Source organism: Phaseolus vulgaris, chromosome 11 (assembly GCF_051622355.1).
Source record: "Phaseolus vulgaris cultivar YP4 chromosome 11, ASM5162235v1, whole genome shotgun sequence".
Taxonomy (NCBI): domain Eukaryota; kingdom Viridiplantae; phylum Streptophyta; class Magnoliopsida; order Fabales; family Fabaceae; genus Phaseolus; species Phaseolus vulgaris.
In genome coordinates, this window is record NC_143508.1 from 28,507,207 (window position 1) to 28,531,015 (window position 23,809).

At 35.2% G+C, this 23,809-nt stretch overlaps 2 protein-coding genes across 11 annotated transcripts; one reads left to right on the forward strand and one right to left on the reverse strand.

Moving 5' to 3' along the window:
* Positions 1 to 7,621: 7,621 nt before the first annotated feature.
* Positions 7,622 to 10,721, forward strand: LOC137824509 (protein NUCLEAR FUSION DEFECTIVE 6, mitochondrial). 7 transcript variants are annotated; one of them, XR_011083268.2, is made up of 5 exons: positions 7,712 to 7,910; positions 8,001 to 8,122; positions 9,019 to 9,070; positions 9,167 to 9,217; positions 9,322 to 9,565. XR_011083268.2 is itself a non-coding variant. In XM_068630191.2 (4 exons), the coding sequence occupies exons 1-3, from the start codon at positions 7,771 to 7,773 to the stop codon at positions 9,024 to 9,026; spliced, it is 270 nt and encodes an 89-aa protein (XP_068486292.1). In that variant the 5' UTR covers positions 7,622 to 7,770; the 3' UTR covers positions 9,027 to 9,070; positions 10,425 to 10,721. The 7 variants fall into 7 exon arrangements, 6 of the variants coding, with proteins under 6 accessions (XP_068486292.1, XP_068486290.1, XP_068486285.1 ...); XM_068630191.2 differs by lacking the exons at positions 9,167 to 9,217; positions 9,322 to 9,565 and adding an exon at positions 10,425 to 10,721 and having other exon boundaries at positions 7,622 to 7,910; XM_068630200.2 differs by lacking the exons at positions 9,167 to 9,217; positions 9,322 to 9,565 and adding an exon at positions 9,879 to 10,193.
* Positions 10,722 to 12,632: 1,911 nt separating this feature from the next.
* LOC137826619 (mitochondrial metalloendopeptidase OMA1) lies at positions 12,633 to 16,111 on the reverse strand. 4 transcript variants are annotated; one of them, XM_090297675.1, is made up of 4 exons: positions 16,013 to 16,086; positions 14,258 to 15,060; positions 13,949 to 14,097; positions 12,633 to 13,014 (listed from the first exon to the last, which is right to left on the reverse strand). In XM_090297675.1, the coding sequence occupies exons 2-4, from the start codon at positions 14,843 to 14,845 to the stop codon at positions 12,765 to 12,767; spliced, it is 987 nt and encodes a 328-aa protein (XP_090153801.1). In that variant the 5' UTR covers positions 14,846 to 15,060; positions 16,013 to 16,086; the 3' UTR covers positions 12,633 to 12,764. The 4 variants fall into 4 exon arrangements, with proteins under 4 accessions (XP_090153801.1, XP_068488778.1, XP_068488759.1 ...); XM_068632677.2 differs by having other exon boundaries at positions 14,258 to 15,198; XM_068632658.2 differs by having other exon boundaries at positions 14,258 to 16,111.
* Positions 16,112 to 23,809: the final 7,698 nt, after the last annotated feature.

The following is a 23,809-nucleotide window of genomic DNA, read 5'->3' on the forward strand; positions in this document are numbered from 1 at the left end:
AAGTCAACTTCCATAAGTCCAAGTTGTCCGGTATTAAAGTGGACGGGTTTGCCATGAGCACGTATGCTAAAACTCTGAATTGTAATACGATGAAGCTTCCGTTCCAATATCTGGGGGTTGAGGTGGGTGGTAACCCGAGGAAGATACAGTTCTGGGATCCGGTAGTTAAAAAGGTCGAAGCCAAACTTAGCTCTTGGAAGGGGAGATTTCTTTCAATGGCAGGACGAATCTGTTTATAGAAATCAATGTTCACAGCCATTCCTCTGTTCTATCTCTCCATTTTCAAAGCTCCTGTAGCAGTGTACAATAAAATCAATAGCATTCAGCGGAAGTTCCTATGGGCGTGGAGAAAACAGAGTAAGTCGATATCCTGGGTAAGCTGGGATAATGTGTGTAAGCCTCTAGAGTTAGGAGGCTTGGGGGTGAAGGATATGAAGAACTTTAATGTGGCCCTCCTAGCTAAATGGAGATGGAGGCTCATGAGTAGTGAAGGAGGTAAGTGGAAAGAGATTATATCATCTAAATACGGTACAGGAGCAGAAAATATGAACCTGAGGTCGAAGTACCAATCATGGTGGTGGAAGGATCTCACTAAAATCTGCAGTGAAGGTGTCGAAGACGGTTGGTTCCAAAAGGCCATTGGGTGGAAAGTAGGTAACGGAGCCAGAGTGAGATTCTGGGAGGATGTGTGGCTTGGGAATGAATGTCTTAGATCGGTTTATCCTAGACTTTTTTCCTTGTCTCTTGATCAAGGTAAAAGGGTGGGGGAGGTAGGAGTATGGGAAGAGACTACATGGCAGTGGAATCTGAACTGGAGGAGGGGCAGGTTCCAGTGGGAGACGGATATGGAGGAAGATCTCTTGTCCAGACTTAGTACGGGCGCTGTGTGGAAGGATTCCCTTGACCAACTCCTATAGAAGGGGGACCAGAAGGGTATGTTCTCTGTTAAGTCAGCGTACTCTATGTTGGATAATCACCAATGCTCAGCTGCAAGAGAAGGTGTGTTCAGTCTCCTATGGCAAGCTAAAGCCATGCCCAAGGTACTTACGACAGCCTGGAGAATTCTCATCGATAGGATTCCTAATAGAGTTAATTTGTTGAGAAGAGGTGTGCAGGTGACATCAACTCGTTGTGTTCTTTGCAACCTGTCGGAGGAATCCTCTCAACACCTTTTTCTAGAATGCGGTTTTGCTCAACAAGTGTGGTCTCGATGTTATAGGTGGATTGGTATTCTAGGTGTCCAAAATAAAGATCTCATGAACCACTTTATGAATTTTCATCTAACTCATTTGTCCAGTCAACAGAATCAAGTATGGCTAGGTTTTTGGGTGGCCGTTGTTAGCTGTATTTGGGAGCACAGGAACATAGTGGCTTTTAGACAAGGGGTGCCTGACTCCGATGAGATTTTCCAGAACGCTCAGCTGCAGTCCTGGTGGTGGTTAAAGCACAAAACATCAGATTTTTCGTACGCTTTCTCGGACTGGCTTTTGTATCCGAACCAGTGCCTCCTCTTGGTTCGCTGAGTGGTTGAAGCAAGGGCTGGAACAGGTATGGCGTAGTAAGGAAGTGAGGGTGGTTTTTTAGTAGGTATAAGGTGTTCGCGTCTTTGCTGTTGGTAGTAGCCGGTTTCGGGAGTTTATCCCTGAAAGTGGACATGGAACCCCCCTGGGTCAGGCCTGTGTTGTTCTTGTTTATTTCTAAATGGATCTTTTTTGCTGTGTTTGTTATTGCGGTAGAGTAAATCTGAGAGATAGGTGGGGGTGTGGAAGGAGTGTGTGTTATAATTTTCTGAATTTTGCAGCCTTCAATGGGGATCCATAGTTTTTTGGTGTTCCTTGGAAGAAATATGTCAGAAGCAGAGCTTGTTTAGTATCAGGGCGGTACAGAATGGGGTATTCTTATAGTGTTGACAAAATTCCATGTTCAAAAACCACTAAAGGCAAAAACCCCACAATCTTTGGTGGACCATGCTAAAAAACTCCATGACTTAGTTGGAAATGCAATCACTGAAGGTAATTTCTTTGTTTTGGAAGTGGCCTATTTAATTGTTGTAGTTTATGTCGTGCCTCTCGGTAGATCTGTACTATCACCAGCAATAGAACTAGCTCTATGTTAGAAGTTTAGTTCTGAAGGCAGCTGATTCTCACGGATTAATAAGGCCGTTAGTTAATCCACTTTCATTGAGTTTTGCTTCACCAAGCAATACTGATGGAAAGTTGGCAAAGGGAGCTCTTGGAGCTCGTAGGTCATGCTGGGAGCCGATGTGGACGAGCATCTTCTTAGGTTGTAATAATATATGAAAAGGAGCTGATATATCTCGATACGAACACCATGTGTGTACCGTGGGGTTCAGCTGAGAGCTTTTACGCTTCTAGAAGGTGTTTGTGATGGACATGATGGACAACAGATCTCCTTTTTTGCATCTTTAACTTTGAGGCATCGTTGGAGCAAGGAACCATTCCCATTTTTGCAAGGCTCTCCTTTGTAGAAACTGATTTATCAACACTGAACTATCAGTTAATGCATGGCTGAAGCGGGAGAGAGCAGAAGACAAGAATTGCTATGCAGCCTTTGAAGCAGCGGGCACCAATGGTTGTATAGGAAGTATATATTTTGATGCTAGCCTTTATGTGCGTCTTAATTTGCTTAGATGCTAGGATGAATGCCAGCCCCGGGAAGCCGCTTTTGGCCACACTTCTGCAATGGTGAGTCAATACAGATGAATAGCAAAAACAAGGGATTGACTGGTGGAGATTGCTCAAATAACACAAATCTCTGACTTATGCAGCATTAGCCTATGTTCTCTGTTGCTAGGCTATATAGAATGAGAGGAGGAAGGAGGTGCTGTGGTATGTGGGGATGCATGATGACGTTGTTGCTTCTGTGTGTTCTTGTTTTCTTAGTGTTATTAGAGGTAGGGTGTTGTTTTAATGCTAGCTTTTGCAGTGTTTTATTGCAAACAGTTCAACCTCTTTTTTCTATGAGGGCGTTTTTATGTAAAAGGGTTGAGATACTCCTTTGTATCTCTTCTAATTTTAATTCCATTCTTTGCTGATAAAAAAAAAATATATAAAAAAGACTAATGAAAAATATAATCTTATGTTTAAGTTGTACGATATGAAAAATTCTTCTAAATTTCTACTATGTTGAGACACCTCACAGCACTGCATAATGCACTGTGCAAGTTAATTAACTTCAAGCATAAACATGATTTTTTAATACATATTTTACTGTCACCTAAAATTAATTCAAATTTATATCACAAAACTCCTTTCTTATTAATTACTCATTCTTAATCTCTTAATATCTTTAGTATATGATTAATAATATTATAAAAAAAATTATTAAATTAAAATTAATTTTAGACATAATAAATATAGTTATTAGACTAAATTAGATATTATTTTATAAACTAAAAACTTATTGATATTTAAAGTAATTTTTATTATTAATAAAAAATTATAAATTAATTATAAATTTGTATCGAATTAACTAGGAAGTCTAAGTCTTTAATTATAACTACTCATATATTAAAGTTGATAGCTAAAATTTTGGTAACTAATTAAATATAAATTTAGAAATTAATTTATAAATTTTTATCAATAATAAAAATAATTTTAAATATTAATAATTTTTTAATATATAAAATAATATCTAATTTAGTTAAATAACTAATTTTTTTTTTCTAAAATTATTTTTTATTTAATAATTTTTTAATAATAAAAAAATAATAAAGAAATGTAAAATATTTTGGAAATGTTTCAACTTTATATTATTTTTTTCAGTTGTGTTTGCCTTCATTTAAACTGATAAACCCTCATGGTACAATGGTGAACCACCTTATGTTCTTTTATTATGAAAAAAAGTGTTATTTGGTGGTGAAAAGATGATGATTAAATGAGTATATGATGCAGATAGCAACAGAAGGAGACCCAGTTCAGAGAATGGTGTTTGTAGTAAGGGGGCCACCTTAAAAGCAGCCAAGTTCCAAGGGATGGTGTGAAGAGTTGCTGCATGTTAGGGCCAGGAAACTTCAGTGGTGATGAGCTTCTTTCATGGTGTTTGAGGAGACCCTTCACAGAAAGTCTTCCACCATCTTCATCCACACTCATCACATTGGAAACCACAGAGGCTTTTGGCCTTGAAGCCGAGGATGTGAAGTACGTGACACAACATTTCAGGTACACATTTGTTAAGGAAAAGGTGAAGAGAAGTGCAAGGTATTACTCACCAGGGTGGAGAACTTGGGCTGCAGTGGCCATTCAATTGGCTTGGAGGAGGTACAAGCATAGGTTGACTTTGACCTCTCTGTCCTTTATAAGGCCTAGGAGACCCTTGTCAAGGTCCTCTTCCATGGGAGAAGATAGGCTTCGCCTCTACACTGCTTTGTTGACCTCACCAAAGACTAATCAAGATGATTTTATGTGTGGGTGTGGAGTTTTATTTGTTTTTGTTTGAACTAACTTATATTTTTAATATCATTTCTTTTAGAAATGAATTGTTTTTACCAAATTCAAGTTTAGTTATTAGATTTTACTTTTAATGAGTTTAATGATTTCGAAAATAAACCAATTTTTTCTCAACTAAAAAAATATATTATTTAAATATACATAATAAAGACGTTAAATAAAATTGAATTCTTTTTTTTTATAAAGTTTTGTGTCACGCGCTAATACTGTTGTTAATTGTCTAGATCTTCATTTTATTTGTTGTAGCAAAAATATTATTTTTAATTACAAAAATTTATATAATTATTTTTAATATTTACTTAAATATTTGTGGTTTATGTTTGATTGTCTTGTGTTGCAGAAAGGTAAATTGTGTTGCAGAAAGGTAAATGAAGGTAAAGTTTTCCTCCTTATGCACTTCTACCGTAACCTCCTCAACTGCAAGAGAAAACCTAAATAGAGTCCTCATAATTTTTTTCCAATTTTCCTTTAACATCCTTATTATTGCATTTGAAATAATATTCAGTACTTTTTCAAAAAAAAAAAACATTAAATTCATAAAAGTCATAGTTTAATAAGAATTTTTTTGCATCGTGTAACTTTATAAATATTACACAGATTATATAACTTTATATTTTCACATTATAATAACTCTAAAATAAACTTTTTTTTTTCCATTATGTCTCTAACACTCCTACTTTTCATTTACTAGTGCAAAATACGTAATTAACGACTCCTTATAAAGACGGTTCATAAAGAGAAGTCGTTATGGGTACACATCCTTGTCCACCGAAGGACGATCCTACTTTCCTAGCTTGAGGAGGGGGGGTGATAAAATTATTCTGGGCCCAAATCTTTTTCTTTTTGGCACTGACTGTTTGTTGCATAAGCCCATTTACTACAAGAAAAACGTGAATTATATACGGATTATTACATACGGATCAAAATCCGTATGTAAAATCAACATTACGTACATATTCAATTCCATATGTAAATAGATATACATACGGATTTTTTTCGTATGTAATTACATACGAATACCGAAATTGGATCCGCGATAGCTGGAGACAAGAGGTTTGTATGAGAAAACATAAGTTCTGCTTGAGCTTCTAAAGATAAAAGCACATGAACAACCATTTGATCGCCATCAAAGTCTGCATTGAATCCCTTACAAATTAATGGATGCAAACAAATAGCACGCCCTTCTACTAAAATGGAATGCCTGTATACCTAATCTATGCAGAATAGGTGCTCTATTTAGCAATACGGGATGTCCCTGCATAACTTCTTGAAGTATTTCTCATACAATCGGTTCTTTTTGTCGAATTTTACTCTTAGCAATTCCTATGTTCGAATCAGAATGTTTTCGAATTAGACCACGAATTAGAAATGTCAATCCACATCTATGTAATGAAAGTGATGGACCTACAATAATGACACAACAACCCGAATAATCAACTCGTTTCCCAAGTAGGGTCTCGCGAAATCTTCCCTCTTTACTCTCGATTATATCATTGGCACCACAAAATAAAAATTGCAGTTGATGGAATTCGAAACCAGGTCCATTCAACAACCAAAGAAAATTGAACCACTACACCAGACAAAATCTTTAGTATTATTATGATTATTATTATTATTAATAATATGAGTAATATTAATAATATGAGTAATATAACAATATGAATAATAATAATAATATTAATAATATGAGTAATATAACAATATTAATAATATTAATAATATTAATAATATTAATAATATTAATAATATTAATAATATTAATAATATTAATAATATTAATAATATTAATAATATTAATAATTTTAATAATATGAATAATATTTATAATATGAATAATATTTATAGTATGAATAAATATTAATAATATAAAAATATTAATAATATGAATAATATTAATAATATGAATAATATTAATAATATGAATAATATGAATAATATGAATAATATTAATAATATGAATAATATTAATAATGTGAATAATGTATCGTACGGTCCTCGGGCGTTGACTGGGTTCGGGCATTGACCAAAGTCAACATGATAGGACCCTTGGAAAGCGTAGCCAGTCAGAGAAGTGTCTCCTTATATCACGGGTAGAGGCGACCGTGGAGAAGGCAACACAGAGGTAGGGCGTGGAGGCCTCGGGCCTCGGCACCTCCAACAGAGAAGACAGATAAAGAAAAGTGGTTTCTAAGCCACACCCCAAGTTACTAGTAGGGAGAGACCCAACTCACCAGGGATCTGTGCATGAGGTGTAGGGACGCGACAGTACGTGTCGTCGTTGGGGAGCCACTAGGACAGGGACGACCCATGAGAGGGTCACGTCCCAGAGGTTGAGTCGCATGCACGACACGTGAGGAAGGCGAGAAGTCCCCGGGCGAATGACTCAGAAATTGGGCGCATGAGTTGGCACACAAGTAGTCACCCCCTTGCCACTTGCACTTCGACAGGGCAATCTTACGCACTGAGATGACCCTAAGACTGGGTGACAGTGTCGCTAAGGTATGCTCACAAAATTCTTAAGTCTCAGGATTGACACGTGGACATAAATACCGGAAAGGTATATAAAGCCCTACACTCAACAGAATAAGATACGTTTTCACACACTCTAATACACTTGAATGAAGTGAAGATTTTTAGTTACGATTCAGTTGTTTTTCACAATCCATAGACACAAACACAATTGTTATTAAAAAATCTTCATGTTCCAATAGTTTCCAAAAACCTTATTATTGTGTCAATGTTTTGATAAAGAAAATAATTTTTGTTTTGAGTTTCATTATAATCTTTGCTATGTTAAAAATCAGGAGACAAAGTAGATTTGTTTTAAGAAACTCTTAAAAGATGATTTTACGTTTTTTCAGCATTTTCAGCAACCTACTGTTTTCAATGTTAATAATAATACATCTCTTACTTTTTGTTTTGTCTCTATGACATTCTTGTCTTGGACATGCACATAACAAACTATTAAAAATAATTTATCGAATATCAATATTTAATTTAGTAAAGAAGATCTCATCTTTGATATTTGGTATATTGTTTGTGTTAGAGTCAAGATGCACCAACTATATTTTAAAAACTCTCTTACAGTTTATCAGAGTCCCTTAGAATTTATTTACATTGACATAATTAGTGCAAGAAGAAATCACGGGGGTGCAGAAAGAAATTACCTTCATTTTATTGAGGTTTGGGCTGACGTCCGATTTGGCCCCATATCTGATTTCGGCCGTGTCGATCATACAAGAGATAGGGTTTTAGACTTCCAAAAACCCTTCGCCAATCTCAAACGATTCCGACCACGAAAATGTCATCCGCCGCCGCCAGATTTATATTCCGATCATGCTCCGCCGGCCGCTCGGCGTTTCGAGTCGCGTCAGAAGCCAAAACGGTTCGTTCTCCGTTTCGCATCGCGTCCAATAAACCTCTCTCGCAATCCACTATCAGGTAATAACGAACACGTTCATTTCGCGGAAGCTTCTTTGTCGTTTTACTTTGTTAGTAGCTAATACCATTGTGTTGCGTTTGTGTGATAAGGTTGCCTGTGGAGTTGAGTTCGTGTGTGGAATCGATGATGCCGTACCACACGGCCACTGCTTCTGCGCTCATGAATTCCATGCTTTCAATTTCAAGCCGTACCTGCGGTTGGATCCCTGAAGGTATCATCAATTGCACTAACACTTTTTGAAATGTTCAATGTATTGGTATGAAATTTTGAACGCCTTTGACTTAGTTAGTGACATTGTTGACTCTACACATATTAGAAATGATTCACAACGAGTTATCCTTTATAATTCGGGTCCTATACATGGGAGGTGCACTTTAGAAGAAGAAATTGGAAAATTAGGCTGTTTTGGGTTGTAAGAATTATGGATTACTTCCGGGATGTAGGGGTTGTTACTTGAACCTTGGCTCGAGGCTCGCGTTATTATCCTGAAAAAGCAGTTTGAACAGATAATCATTTATTTGGTGCTGTACATACGTCTGTGTATTTTATTATAATCATGGTGGTTGGTGTTTCTTCTAATCAACGGACATAACTCCGAACAATTTCCTCTAAAATTCACTTTGAAGAGGATCACAATCTCAGGTCATCAATGGGAAAATTAACTGTTAATATTATGTGTACATGCTTTACAAAATTAAGTCTGTGTTTGGATAACTAGCAGAACTGATTCTGACTTCATCACATTTAGAAATTGAAAAAGTGGAGACAACTATTTGTTGCTTTAGCGTTTTAATATATAATCAAAACATGCACTAATAATTTCGAATTTTAAACCTTTTGTTTCTCTATCAATGGCTAACATTACTTTACCCTCTCTTTAGAAGAGCCAAATCCCAAATAATCTTACTATTTTTCAAGCTGTTTGGTATATTCAATGTGTATCAGATATTTAATTTAGAAGGGATTCAGAAGATATGTACATTTTTTCTTTAGGTAAAAAATATTAGAATGAGATAGGGAATATTTGGCTATATGGTCCATCTGTTTAGGTTAACTAGTTTGCATTCATTGTGATTTCCTGACAATTGAATTTTTCTTCTGAATTAGGTAGCTAGCATCTCTAGGATTCCATGATGTTCTTTCTACAATTAATTTTCGGGTATGTTTTCTATCAATTCTTGTACGAGATTTAATATTTGACAAAGCGTGCCAAGATACACGTGTAATCTAATGTCACCCTATTCATTGACACCAGGCATTTTGTCTGTCTGATGCTTGACCATGTGTTGCTATAACTACTAATCTTGTATGTAAGATTGGTGGATTGGTTTCTTCCCTGCTTCATTTGTTTGCCCGCACCCATTTAACTAAATCATTTAGTGAAGCCATACCTACTCCTTTTGGTTGTAGGCCAAAAGCAGACTACTTGAAGATCAGGAAGCGTAGATGGGATTGCGGGGACTTTCTATGATTTGATGTTCAGCTTGAAACAAGATTTTGTTTTTATTAGTAATAAATTCTAGGCATCTATAACTAACTATTTAACATTATTTAGAGCACATTTGTGTGCTTCTGGATTTGCGTGTCGTGTTGGAACACTTTTTTGTTTATGTTGAAGACTTTTGTTACCTTTATCGATGAACCATTTTGAGCATCTTTTACGTCTTTATTCTTATAAAAAATCTCAATGCACGAAAAGTTACTGATGAAAAGATTGAGATAAAGTAAGTCCACACTAGAGATTTTGTAGAAATGAGTGTGTTAGCCCATGCCTTCTACAATTACTTAATCCACACTTGGGAGTATTTTGTATATCTGTCTTATTTGATAGTGCTGCTGCTGACTTTGTTTAATTACCATATGCTACATTTCAATTTCCTCTTTGATTTTCTTGCCTTTTGTGGTCATGCATTGTAGGGACCATGGGTAATTAAGGTATAATATTCTGATCTTTCTTTTTTAATCAGATTGCAATGATGATGTTTGATATCATTCGGGTTAAGAAGATTGAAGCAAGCTTTTGCGTAAAAATTTGCAACGTATGAAATGTGTAGTTGAAAAGAAATATTGGGAAATTTGACTTGGCCATTGTAGGAGAAAGTTGATTCCCGAAAGGGAACTTTAAAACTTAGACCACCTGTACTTTATTTCCTTCCAATTTTTTCAGATGCACTAAAAAGGCTTGCTATATTTTATCCATATGAACTTTAGTGCCTAAAGGCAAAATAAGTTAGAAATGCAGCAAAGTGCCAATAAAGTTTCCTTTTGTTTGTCCATATTAATTAGAATGTTCACTGTGGTGGCATCGAAACTTCTCTAGACTGTTATCTTTCCGCGTATAAGGGGTCAGGATACCCAACATTGTAGTGGTTTCCAAAGTTGGATTCTCTTTGCTACTTCAAAATTTAATGTAATTTGAGCTCTGAATACCTGAACTCTTAAATTCTAGGTTTCTGCCAAAACCCTCTATCCCTCTCTCATTAAAGTTCTGATTCAATGTTTTGCTTGTATAGGTCTGTGAATTCCCCTAAAAGCAAACCTGCCTTGCTGAATCATGCTTGTCACTTTCGTTGCCTTCCATATTAGAAGGGATTTGCCACCAGTTGTCCTCATAATAGTGATTATTTTTCTCATAAAGGTTTTAGTATCTTCACAAGATTACCTGATTAGTATAATTTTACATCGTATTTGATTGTTATATGTATCATGTATGTTAAGCTAATCTTTCGCTTTTCTGTTGTGGTGGCATATAAATTTTAATTTTCAGCCAATATTTTCAATAAATCAGATTAATTTGTATCCTCACAAAATAAGAACATTTTGAACTGTTATCGAAACCACGATTGATTGGTATAGTTAGTGTTTCTTACAAATACTCCGATTTTATAAGATCAATCCGTCAATAAATTGTTCAACTCTATTTTGCAAAATATGTACGTTGGCAGTGCACACATGAATTTCACGGGACAAAGCAAAGTCGAAACTCAGCTTATTTCGTAACATGCTTCCAAAACAAGACTCTTTCTTCCTGCACCTCCATAAGGTGTGGGAATTGCCAAAAACACCTTTCCATGCAATTTTATTGAAAACAACTTCAGATTGAGTAATTCCTAGAGTTTTTGGATTATATAATTTAGAAGTTAAAATTTTGTGTTACATATTGGATTGTATAATTTAGTATTATTTATTTTCAAGGTTATTTAACATTTTTAATTGGGTAATCTAAAATGTATTTTTGAATAATGTATAAAATATTAAATAATATTAAATTATGTAATCCAAATGATACATCAAAATTTTAAACTTTTTTGTGAAATTTAAAATTAAGTTTTTTCAATTTAGAATAGTTAACCAGAAAGTTAATGATCTATTTTGACCAAAACCATACACAGGTACTGACACCAAAGATTGACAGGAATCCAGCATATATCATATAAAAGGTTCCTCTCGGCTGCCTCAAATTTCATTTAGTACAAACACTCACTCCCAATGGCCACACTCAAAATTTTTGGAATGAAAATACTAGTAACAGATTATAAAGCACTCGTTTCTTTTTTATATAGAAAACAAAGTTTCAGGTCGACTAATCTTGAGTTAAAAAAACTTAAATTTTGTACATAATTTTGAAGTTAAAATTTTTGGTGTTACCTTCTTGATTGTAAAATCTGTTATTATTCATTTTGTATTATGTAATCTAAAATGTTAAATAACATTCAAAATAAATAATATCATGCAATCTATAATACATCAAAATCTAGAATACATCAAAAGTTTTAACTTTATATAATCCAAATAACTCAATCTAGAGTTTTTCAACAAAATTGAACAGAGGGATGCTTTTGACATTTCTCATACCTTATGCAGGTGTGGGACGAAACCATGGGGTGCAGGAAGAAAGAGGGGTTCAGAAAAATATTTGCATGGCCCAATTCCAAATGATCTGTAGCAAGACCACTGGATTAATGTTTAATATTGAGTAAATAACAGATGGCGTTGTTTACTTTGCATGTCAGCATGGCTGCTTCTTTTTGGGACTAAGTGATGCGGAACTCATTTCTAACTCCATATTAATATTAATCGTAAGATAACTAAATATTCTGATTAGATAGTTCCAAAGGTTAATTGAGATTTGAAAACAAGTTTGGACTTACTTAATCCAAAATAAAATTACTAATTCTATTAAACTTACAAATTAGATAATCCTAGATACAATGGATAATTCAATCTTTAAATTTTAGGGGGTGCCCGAAGATTACATTGGGCTGCAGGAAGAAGCAGCCGTCAGCATAAGCAAAGCACATCAAAGACTTTTTTATATTTGCAGTCTTGAATATTTTTTTCTGCCATTTTGCCAACAAAATGAAGACTCTTTCTTCCTACACCCCATACTAATTATGAAAATACCATTTTATCCTTTTTATTTCATCTCCTTGAATATATAAATTGTAAAATTTATTATAAAATAGCTTTGAATATATAAAATTTACCATGAACAGTTAAAAGGTATTATAAAGTTATTTTTAACTAAGAAATTTTTAAAAAAATCATAAAAGTTGATTTAGAAATAAAGATAAAAGAAATAGGTGATTGAGATAGTCCAGGTTGATTTTTTTTACTAGTTAGAATAGTAGAGTATAAAATACAATTCAAAAGAGGAAATGTAAATTTATCGAGTGTCACCGAGAGCTTCTTTTTTCTAAATTATAATACAATATTAGATATTTAGTCACAATTTTTTTTTTTTATATTTCGAAAGTGGCACAAGAAAAAAAGTAGTAGTTTCTGTTTAGTTGATAATTCCCATATTTTTGTATTGGAAAAGAGTACTCTAACAAACAGATGCAGGCACAGGTCTAAAGAAAAGCTTCAACCCTATGTCCTTCTCTTACATCTCTATATATACTAAATGCTTCTTCCATTATCTTAGCTTGGGCCAGCAATTCTGCTCTTTGTATACCAGAAGGGTGAGTAGAAAGATAATCCATAAGGGTAGAACCACCAGCAATTTTTTCCAACTTTTCATACACTCTAGGTGCCACCCGGGGATCATAGCCTGCTGATGCAATTAGCAGCAACCCAATGTAATCAGCTTCTATTTCCATCCTAAAAATAGTGAATAAATTAGGCTATATTACAAAATTTGTACTCCAAAAAAACTAGCATTAGAGATATATTTGCACTTTGATCCCTAGATAACAAGCATTGCACCAGAAATGGCTTTTATAATTACACTAATCTTAAAAGCTTTACCCCGATGGGAATCCTATAAGCATGGAATTAATGCATTGAAGAATCGTGTACAAAGTTATGTCACGCTCATCTCCAGCACTCAGACCATTTATCACTCTTTCATTCGCTAAGTCATTCACATGTTTGTTATGCATTGTATATACCAATGGTGAATGGTATTTTTTTTTTCAATTAATCTCCGGACTAGTTGGAGTCATAGCATAGCAATCAACTGGATTTAGAGATACTTTCACGAATACTATGTAGGTTGTTCCAGAAATCAATGGTATGTTCTTATACTCTATTGTGATCAGGAATCTCACTGGAAAGGAAAATTATTGATTGTAGTTGTCCAACAGCAACCAATATCAACAGTGCCATTCAACTTGTATCTGTATCAGCTGATTCATCTTAGCAAGGTACAAAACACTATACATCAGGATACTATTTATTTAAGTTACACTAAAACTAATAGTAAGCATGCAATTTGCATATAGATTCCTAGCAGTAATTAAGCTTGAATTGGTTCTGTTTTTCTGTAACCCTTCTCCTGTCATGTAATAGAATCTTAATCGATTTATAGAAAATTAATTGCTATCAGAAGTTCAAATTATGTTAACATGTAAGAAAAAATTAAGTATAAGGTTCAACAGGCAAATTGTTATAAACTATTAGTTGTGTTTAGTCTAGCAAAACAATTTATTGGAAGGCAAAGAAAGCAGCAGCAGCATTGCTCCACAACTTAACATATATCAACAAACCGTACAGAAAATAATTTGGTTTGAAAGAGAGATTGAACAAAGCATACCTCCTGGAGAAAGGTAGGTGCAAGAAAAGGGATGACAGTATGTTGACAATATCAGGTATGACAAGGTGATAAAGTATCAATTGTAGAATAGCAAACCATAGGTTCTTTGTAATCCCCTCTGCACTGTGTCTTGCCACAGCATGTCCAACCTAATTAACAACAAAATCTGTGTAAACTGACATGTCTGCATATCATATGTGCAAATAACAAATTTGTAAGTTGTACGGTGTAAGGTATAGATTTCCTACGCTAGGCATATTAAACTGCAAAAACAAGGAGTTAAACTTAAACCAAGCACAAGTATAATACCTCGTGCCCAATAATAGTTGCTATCTCCGCATCACTTTTAAAATGCTCAAACAAACCAGAGAACACAACTATCTTCCCGCCAGGTAAGCAGAAGGCATTAACAACTGGCTCATTTACGACCAAAATTTCCCAATTCAATCCATCCAAATGTGATGTAGTAGCTGTTGACCCTCTTTCCTGATCATTTTTCCAGCTTTTTTTCTCATCAAGAATCTTACCCCCCTCGTGCCAACTCCTTTCAACCTTCTCTTCACTCCCAACCAATGCATTCAATGTCTCCCTTCCATCTCCTTCAACCAGCACAGTATGCTCTGATGTATACCCCAAATCATTCAACATCTTATCCTTTCTCAACCCTCTTTGTAATGCATCAATTATTTCCTTAGCTATCATTGTCACCCTCACACTTTCAGGATGTATAGGAGGCAATATCTTACCCTTAAAAGTTGCTTTCATTTGCTCAAACTCGTTCTCCCCCAGCCTCCTCTCCATGGCTTTTGACAACAGAATCAAATGGGTTCGCTTGGTATAAGGAACCATTTCCAAATTCCCAAAATACACAGTGATTAAAACCCCCGAACCAACCATCACAACAAAAACATGTCTGGAATTCTTAAACCAATGCCGTAGCCCCCTTGGCTTGAAATGTTCCACATTATAGGGATCAATATAATAAAATCTCTTAGCCCCCAAAGGAAAGAGATTGTGAAAGTTCCCATTAATTCCAACAACACCTTGTGTCCCCAGTCTCTGAGGAATAGAACACCATGAAGAGAACCCATTAACGCTAGCTCCTTTTGAACCTGAATCAAAATACCAAGATTGGCAACTAAAACTATGCCGAAAAGTTGGATTTTGAGGCATAAATCTTGAAGCCAAGATGCGAAAGTGATCAAGAGCTCCCCTTCTGTACCACCCCATGATTTAGAAAAGAACCAAATCTAAACCAGAAAAAGGGGAAAGGGAGATTCGAAGTTTTAGAGAAATTCAAAATTCAAGGTCTGTGCTGAATCGAAGCCTGACATAGATGAATGAGTGGCAAAACATTTAAAGTTCAAAAAGAAATGAGTACACGGCACTGTTAAGAAAGCAAAGAATCTAGATAGAGAGAATACTGAAACATACGTCACGTGGCCTGTTTAGTGTTTCGGAACTACAACCATGAAAGCAAAACTACACACTCCTAGAATCATGTCGATAAAAACAAAACCTCAAAACTTACACATTCCACTAAATTTTTGAACCAATTACACTATTTTGGATAAAAATGGTCTAATAATAAATCATCCTCTAATTACAATACGATATAACACAGTCAGAAAGCGGCTGTTTTGCCTCTTGATTACACAACAATTGAGTTACCACACGTAAAGGACCAAAGATTCGACAGATCAGCAACTTTGGGTATTCATGGTTTTAAACTGTGGTTCACAATCCCAGTTGCATCATCCACAATCTTCCCGCAAGGTCAACAATCCAGCAAAGCCACAACCGCAATTTAAAACCATGACAGTAGTATAACTAAATCAAACGGTAGAAATTTATTTATTATGTTTTTTTCTAAGAAGAAATGAAAAGCCAATTCATTTTGTGCAGGGACTAACATAAAAAATAGCCCCAACTTCTTGAGTAGCCAATTTTTTATTTTTGACCTAATATATTGGAGAAGATGAAGTTAAAGAAGAAAAAATTAGCTAAAGTTTTGAAGATGATTATCGATTGGGAATGAAGAAAATGCAATGAGTAGAGAAGTACTGCGTTGATCGCTAGCGGTGACTCGAAGGGAGGAGCGATGGATTGAATCGGGACATTGATCTTCACTTCACCTCACCTTACATTAACTTTTTCTTACTTAATTTATTGCATTTTTAATTCATAAAATAATAATTTAAGATTTAATTATAATAATTTAATTTATTATAGTAAGCATATAGTTTGTTTCAATGAATCAATTAAACCTTAAACAACTTCTAATTTTATACGGTAAGTAATCATTTTTTTTAATGTTTTATAATCTCATGACTTTTTTATAATAACAATATTAATTTTTTTTATATTAGTTTAAACACTAAAGTCATGAATAATTGAACTAATAATAGTAATCATAAAATTAGTATAAATTTTATTTATTAACACTATTTTAATGATATTTTTTTTATATGTATTATATATTTATTTATACATGTATCTTTCATGACTCTTGAGATCGGTCTTTTGGCATGGTCAAAGTCATGGTCGATCGTTTTATGGACGTTGTGTCTTTATTGCAATAATTGTTGAGTGACTGGAGCAAATAGATTTTTAGAAGACCTCACTTAGTCTCTGTTTGTTTTCACTTTCAGGCAGATGGAAAGGCGAGTGAACTTTATGTTTGTTTTCGGTGAATGTTGTTGATTTGTGAGCGTGGAACAATGAGTTGGTGTTTTTTTTCTTTCCCCCTCAAGTGTAGAGAAAGCATGGGAAAGTCACGTTGGCACATGTTCATTCTTCATAATGCCTTTTGCTTTGAGATGCAGTGAGATGTTTTGGACAAAAAACGTTTGAAGGAACCAAAACCGATTATCTGTTTAAGATAATTGATGTTCCATTGTCTTTGAATACTCACAACATTGATTATCCATGCATTTTTCAGTGAACATTGATGTTCTTGTACCCATAATTGATGTTGATTTTTTTTTTCACACAAATCGATGTTGTGGTGCCTTTATAGAGGTAGATAATGTGCATTATCCATGTTTTTCTCAATGAACATCTATTTTCTGGTACCCATAATCAATATTTTTTTTTCACTCACATAATTGATGTTGTGATGCATTTATAGAGGTAGATAATTGATTATTCATACTCTTTTAAGTAAAATTGAATAATTTAATTTTATCTATTTCATATTTTTTTAAATAGAAAAATTAAATAATTTAGATTTGTATTTATTTAAAATTTTGTAAAGTTTAGGTATTTTATTTTTCAGATTTTATTTAAATAAAAAATTAAATAATTTAGGGTTGTGTTTATTTAAGATTTTGAATAATTTAGGAATTTTATTTATTTCAATTTTTTTTAAATATGATATTAAATAATTTAAATTGTATTTATTTAAAATTTTGAATAGTTTAAGAATTTTATTTATTTCAATTTTTTTTTAAATAAGACATTAAATAATTTAAGATTTGTATTTATTTTAGACTAATTTAGGAATTTTATTTACTAATTACTTTTATTTAAGTAAAATGATCCTGCCGGTTGACCAGAACGCAAGAGTCTTGTCACGTCAAAGGTATCTTCCTCTGGATCAACTTTGCACCACGCTAGCTTCCGTCCTTCACACCTCGATTCTCCTCAAGAACCTGAAAAAGACAGAGTGGCGCCGCTGCGGCCGATCGCGCTCCGACGCTCAAGTCAGTGACGGAATCACCAAAAATCTAAGAGAGAAAGCTAAAAACTCAAGGAACCGTGCAAAAACTCTCTCAGCGTACTCAAGTATTCTCAAAGCGTAAAGAAGTGTTCTAAACGCGCGTACCTCAGAATCTGTTAAGAGTTCCTTATATACCTATGCATTTTCTCTCTCCTGACGGTTACACCTCTGGACACGTGGCTCGCATCCAGCTGTACACGTGTCACCATCTGGAGCGTCTTCTCCTTGAGTGTCACTTCTACTCTTCAGGCTGTTCGACTAAGTTACTCAGGTGAGGAGCAACTCGGTGCATAGCTGCCTTGGAGCGCGATCTTCTTCTAGTGGCGAGCACGGGGTGTCACCATGCGCACCTTCTCTGTGGTCTCGCCTGCCGCTATCACGATCTGCATTACTTGCCCATCGTGCATGTTCTGGTAAACTGTTCCCTGGCCTCAACCTCTGGCTAGGGAATGATCATCTGATAACTTCATCCTTCGTACTCGTGCCCTTTGAAAGCCTTGAACAAGCTTTCCTGATCTTTCGGCGATGTCCCCCTCTCGGCGATCTCTGATCACTTGGTCGCCTAAGCTCGCATACGGCGACTACAACACAAGCCTGGTGACCGCCAGTTTAGATATGCTAGAGATCGGAGCACGCCAACTTAACGATTGACGACTACACGAACTTCCTGATGTCTTTCCCTTCCGTCAGCCAGGTGTTCCGTTCAACACGCCTATATTACCACTTGCTGCCACGCCATCACTCCCGACTACCTGGTCGGTACATAAAACATTAAATAATTTAAGATTTGTATTTATTTAGAATTTTAAATAATTTAGGAATTTTATTTATTTCCGATTTTTATTCAAATATGACACTAAATAAATTACATTTTGTATTTATTTAGAATTTTGAATAATTTTAAAATTTTATTTATTTAAATATGACATTAAATGATTTAGATTTGTATTTATTTAAATAATATTTTAATTAAAAACAATTATAATCACAAATAAATAAGTCAAATTATTTTTTCAACAACTTTTAAATAAAAAGGAAAATTTGTAAACTTATATTTTTATCAAATAAAAAAATACAATTTCAATCACACCTATCATATAACTCACACAAATTTTCACAAATTTTCTCTACATTCTCCACTCTATTTACTTAATCGAAATAACCTCACTTTCTTCATACTTTTCCTTCAAAAAATCTCAAATTCCTTTCTTCAAATCCACTCCCTAATCCAAACAAAACATTAATTTCAGCGATATTTGCGGAAATAACAACTCACTATTACCGAAATTTTAACAAGATTTATAACTTACTCCCAAAATTCAGCTATTTGCTTTTATTATTACACGAAAATTTTTGGTATCTCCAAAAGGGATTCTAAGCACCAACCAACTATAGATTTTTTTTACAAAAATGTTTATTTTGACACTCATACTCCACCTTACAATCCAATAAATATTAATATTTTAATTATTTATAAAAATTTATAATTTCTTTTAATTTTAAAACATTTTGCATTTTATTTATGTTTTCATTAAAAAGATTTTTTTTAAAATTTTTTTTATTACAAATATTAATATTTATTGTGAAGGTTATCGAACTATATTTACACGAAACTCTTTATCCAGAACAAATTGGTGCCACCGTGAGACTTGATAAATCTGTCCCTGCCCCCACAAAATATATACAATCCTACAAAGGAAAAGTCGATAACAATGAAAAATCCAACACAACATGAGAAACAATCCTAATGAAAGAAAGACAAGGGTCACGTTCCAACCTTGCAAAAAATCCTAGAACCATCCAGGAATTACAACGAGAGAACACAGAGGCCAAGATGCAAGCAGTAGAAGCCCAAGTAGAGCAAGAACGACTATTGGAAGAAGCATGTGTAGAGGGCAAATGACTGCATGAGGAAGTGGAAGAGTCACATCATATAATGGAAGAGAAATTATGGGCACACAAGAAGTTAGAGAAGACCAATGAAGAACTTCAACGGGCTATACATGGATTGGTGTCCCGCAGAGAGCAGGCGAAACCCTGTGCAGTTAACACCCATGCATACCACAACCTTTCACATGGTTTGTCATGGATGAATCATTTCCCCCATTACATGGTTCCTAATGTTGCATCTTTCTCAGGATAAGGTGATCCAAAAGCTCACCTAAAAGCTTTTCGCGCCTAAATGTTGATCTCAGGTAGATCAAATTCTGTTTCATGTAAGATGTTTATTATGAAATAGAACAGAGATGAATAAAAGAGTAAAAGGAAGGTAAAAGATATGAGAATGAATATCTCTTTTTCTTGTTATTCAAATCAAAACAAATGGTCTAAATATATACAAGTAGTATACTCATTCTAGGTTTAACTAAAGAGGGAAATAATCAATAATTAAATACTAGAATCATAACACACAAAGACAAAATAAAGGTTATTCATCTCTATAAAGAGAAACAACTGATAATTAGAAAATACACTAAATTATTCTCTTCTATAAAGAGAAACAACGGATAATTAGAAAAGACACCCAATTAATATTAGGATCCTTCTATAACTCTGGTATCCGTATTCTTTAATACCCCGCCACAAGCTGGGGAGCAAATATTGATGAGACCTAGCTTGGAACAAATATTCTTAAAAGATTGAGGACTTAAAGCTTTGGTATAAATATCAACCACTTGCTATGTGGTGGAAATGGGAAGCAAATGGATGAGACCCTTCTTTAATTTTTCCCGGACCACGTGACAATCTATTTCTATATGTTTTGTACGCTTGTGAAACACTGGATTTGCTGCAATGTATCTTGCTTAGTCATTGTCACAATATAAAAGAGATGGTTGCTCAAAAGGAACTTTGAAATCTTGAAGAAGATAAGTTAGCCATTGAATTTCACATGTAACAGTGGCCATTGCCCTGTATTCAGCTTCACAAGAACTCTTTGATATTGTTCCTTGCTTCTTTGATTTCCAAGATATGAGAGAATTCCCAAGATACACGCTAAAACCAGTCACTGATTGTCTTGAATCACTACAGGTGCCCCAATCACAATCACAAAAGGCTTTGAGATGAACCGAGGTAGTGGAAGAGAAAAGTAGACCAAGACTTGGAGCCCCTTTGATATATATGAGAATTCTAATCGCTACATTATAGTGAGCAATTGTAGGCTTAACAAGAAACTGAGGAAGTTGTTGCACAGAAAATGTTATGTCAGGTCGGGTATTAGTGAGATACATAAGCCTTCCAATCAATCTTCTGTAGGCTTGAATATCTGTGAAAGGAACACTTCCAGTAGAAGAAAATTTCTCATGATTATCAATAGGAGTGGTTTGCAGGCTAAAAGACATGCATCTGTTAATAATTCCAATGCATATTTCCTTTGATTTACCATTATTCCTGTCTTACTTCTTGCTACTTCTAAACCAAGAAAATATCTTAAATTTCCAAGATCTTTAATCTTGAATGTCTGATTCAAGGCTTGTTTGATTCGAGCAATCTCTTCTTTATCATTTCCTGCCAATATTATATCATCCACATATACCAATAATGCTGTAAAAGATCCTTCAGAAGAATTAATGAACAAGGAATGATCATTCATAGATTGAGTATATCCCATAGAAAGCAAAAATGATGACAGTTTGACAAACCATTCTCTGTTGGCTTGCTTAAGGCCATATAAAGCCTTTTTTAGTTTACAAACTTTTCTAGGTGGAACAGAAGTCAATCCAGGAGGAGCAACCATGTATACATCTTCTTTCAAATCTCCATGTAAAAAGGCATTGTTTTTGTCTAATTGTTTCAATTCCCAATTATAAATAGAAGCTAAAGAAAGAAGCAACCTTATGGTGGTCATCTTTGCTACTGGAGAGAAAGTATCAAGGTAGTCAATGCCTTCTGTTTGTAACCTTGCTTTATACCTTTCAATTGTCCCATCAACCTTATATTTTATTTTGAATACCCATTTGCAACCTATGACAGCTTTGTTCTTAGGCAGAAGAGCAGTCTCCCAAGTTTGATTTGACTCTAAAGCAGATATCTAACATTGTATAGCTTTTCTCCAACAGTCATGTTTCATAGCTTCAGAATAAGTGTTTGGCTCAACATGTGAAGAAAGAAACATAACAAAAGATTTGTAAGAAGGTGATAAATTGCTATAAGACAAAACATAATTCAAAGGATATTTAACTCTTGAAGATGTACTGGAAACATTAAGATTACAATGATAATCCTTTAAATACTCAGGTGGTCTTTTTATTCTTGTGCTTATTCGGACATATGGATCTGATTCAGAACTTTGTTCTTGTTCCGGCCGGTTGACCAGGGACGTCTTTGCGCGTGGCCTATTCCCGCGAGCTAGGGCACCTTCGTTCTGCACCGCCTGTGTGTACCTGAAAAAGAAGTGAACAAAGGGGCGCCCTCGCGGCCGTTTGCACTCCGACGATCAAGTCAGCTGGCGAGAAACATCAAAGTGACACACCCCCGTATCGGAGCACCGCGAATGAATGCTCTGAAGGTGGTCTAATCACTGAGTAACTAATGCTTTTTCTCCCTAATTGCCTGTGCGTACAGTGGGTGCGCGAGCAAGCAACTAGAGTGTATCTGTGTGTGTTCTCCCAAAAACTCCCGATCTCTTTCTCCCACGTCTAAAGCCCCCTTTAAACGTCCCTAGCATTTAAAGCGTCTTAAAGCGCATTTAAGGATAAAACGTTCAGCGCCTTTAAGACGTTCAAAACGCTTAAGGTGTTTAAAGTGCTTTAAAGCGTTCGAAACGTAAACTTAATTACTTTGAAATAATCTTAATTACCTCATACCTGACAAACTATCTGGAAAACATTGATGTTTGTGTGTCCTCTTGACTTGACCGTTATTCTACGTGGAGGGCCTCACAGCATTGTAACCCAACTTAGGGATATTTCATCGTGTGAGCCCTCATTCCTTGGAGTGCATCTGGCGCAAGGGGTGACTTTTTGGGTGGCAACTCATGCGCCCCAACCTCTAGTCACTCGCCCTGGGAGTGTATCCACCTTCCTCTCGCACCCTGCACCTGGTTTTCCCTGGGCATGACCTTCTCTTGAGTCGTATCTATCCCAAGGGTCTCCCTGCGGTGGTAGGGATACTTCACGAGTCAGGCTACTCCCTACTGGCGCTAGTACTATGGCCTTGAAGCCACCTTACTCTTCTCTTTATCACTGTTCTGAGCTGTCGAGGCCTGAGGCCTTCCCGTGGTGTCACTCCCTCCATGGTCTTTCCTACCCATGGGTATCGGGGAGTAACACCGTCGACGCCTCGCTTGGCGACACCCTATCTTGGCGACGCCTTGTTTTAGCGACGCCTCATGTAGGCGACGCCTTATCTTGGTGACGCCTTGTTTTGGCGACGCCTGATGCAGTCAATCTGTTAACTTTGGCCTTGACTTTGACTTTGACTTTGACTTTGGTCAACTCCCAGGGACAGGATAATCCTTTAAATACTCAGGTGGTCTTTTTATTCTTGTGCTCATTCGGACATATGGATCTGATTCAGAACTTTGTTCTATATCATGATTTTCATTGAGGTTTTGGTCTATATGGGAACAATCTACGTCTGAAACCTCAATTTGTGACTCCCAATTATTATCACTGCTATTTTCAACATTATCACAAGGTGTATTATCACAAGGTACAAGAATGGCTTGTGATGGCTGACTTAAGACAGATTGATCTTCAACAAACAAAATTTGATCATCAATATCGGGATTGTTAGTTTCATTACTAGTATCTTGAACCCTTTGGTATGGAAAAACATGTTCATAAAAGACAACATCCCTAGACACAAACATTTTTCTTGATTGAATATTCAACAAAATATATCCTTTTGTCCCCCTTGGACAACCAATAAAAACACATTTTGATACTCTTGGATCAAATTTTCTTCTATTTGTCGACAAAGTGCTAACATATAACATAAAGAACCAAACACCTTTAATCCATTAAAATCTGCATCAGTTTTGAAAAGCATTTCATGAGGAGAAGAATAGTTTAAAACAGGTGTGGGAAGCATGTTTATAATATGCGCAACATGTATCATAGAATATGACCAATAAATTTTGGGTAAATGAGATTGTATCATAAGAGCTCTTGCTACATCTAATAAATGACCATGTTTCC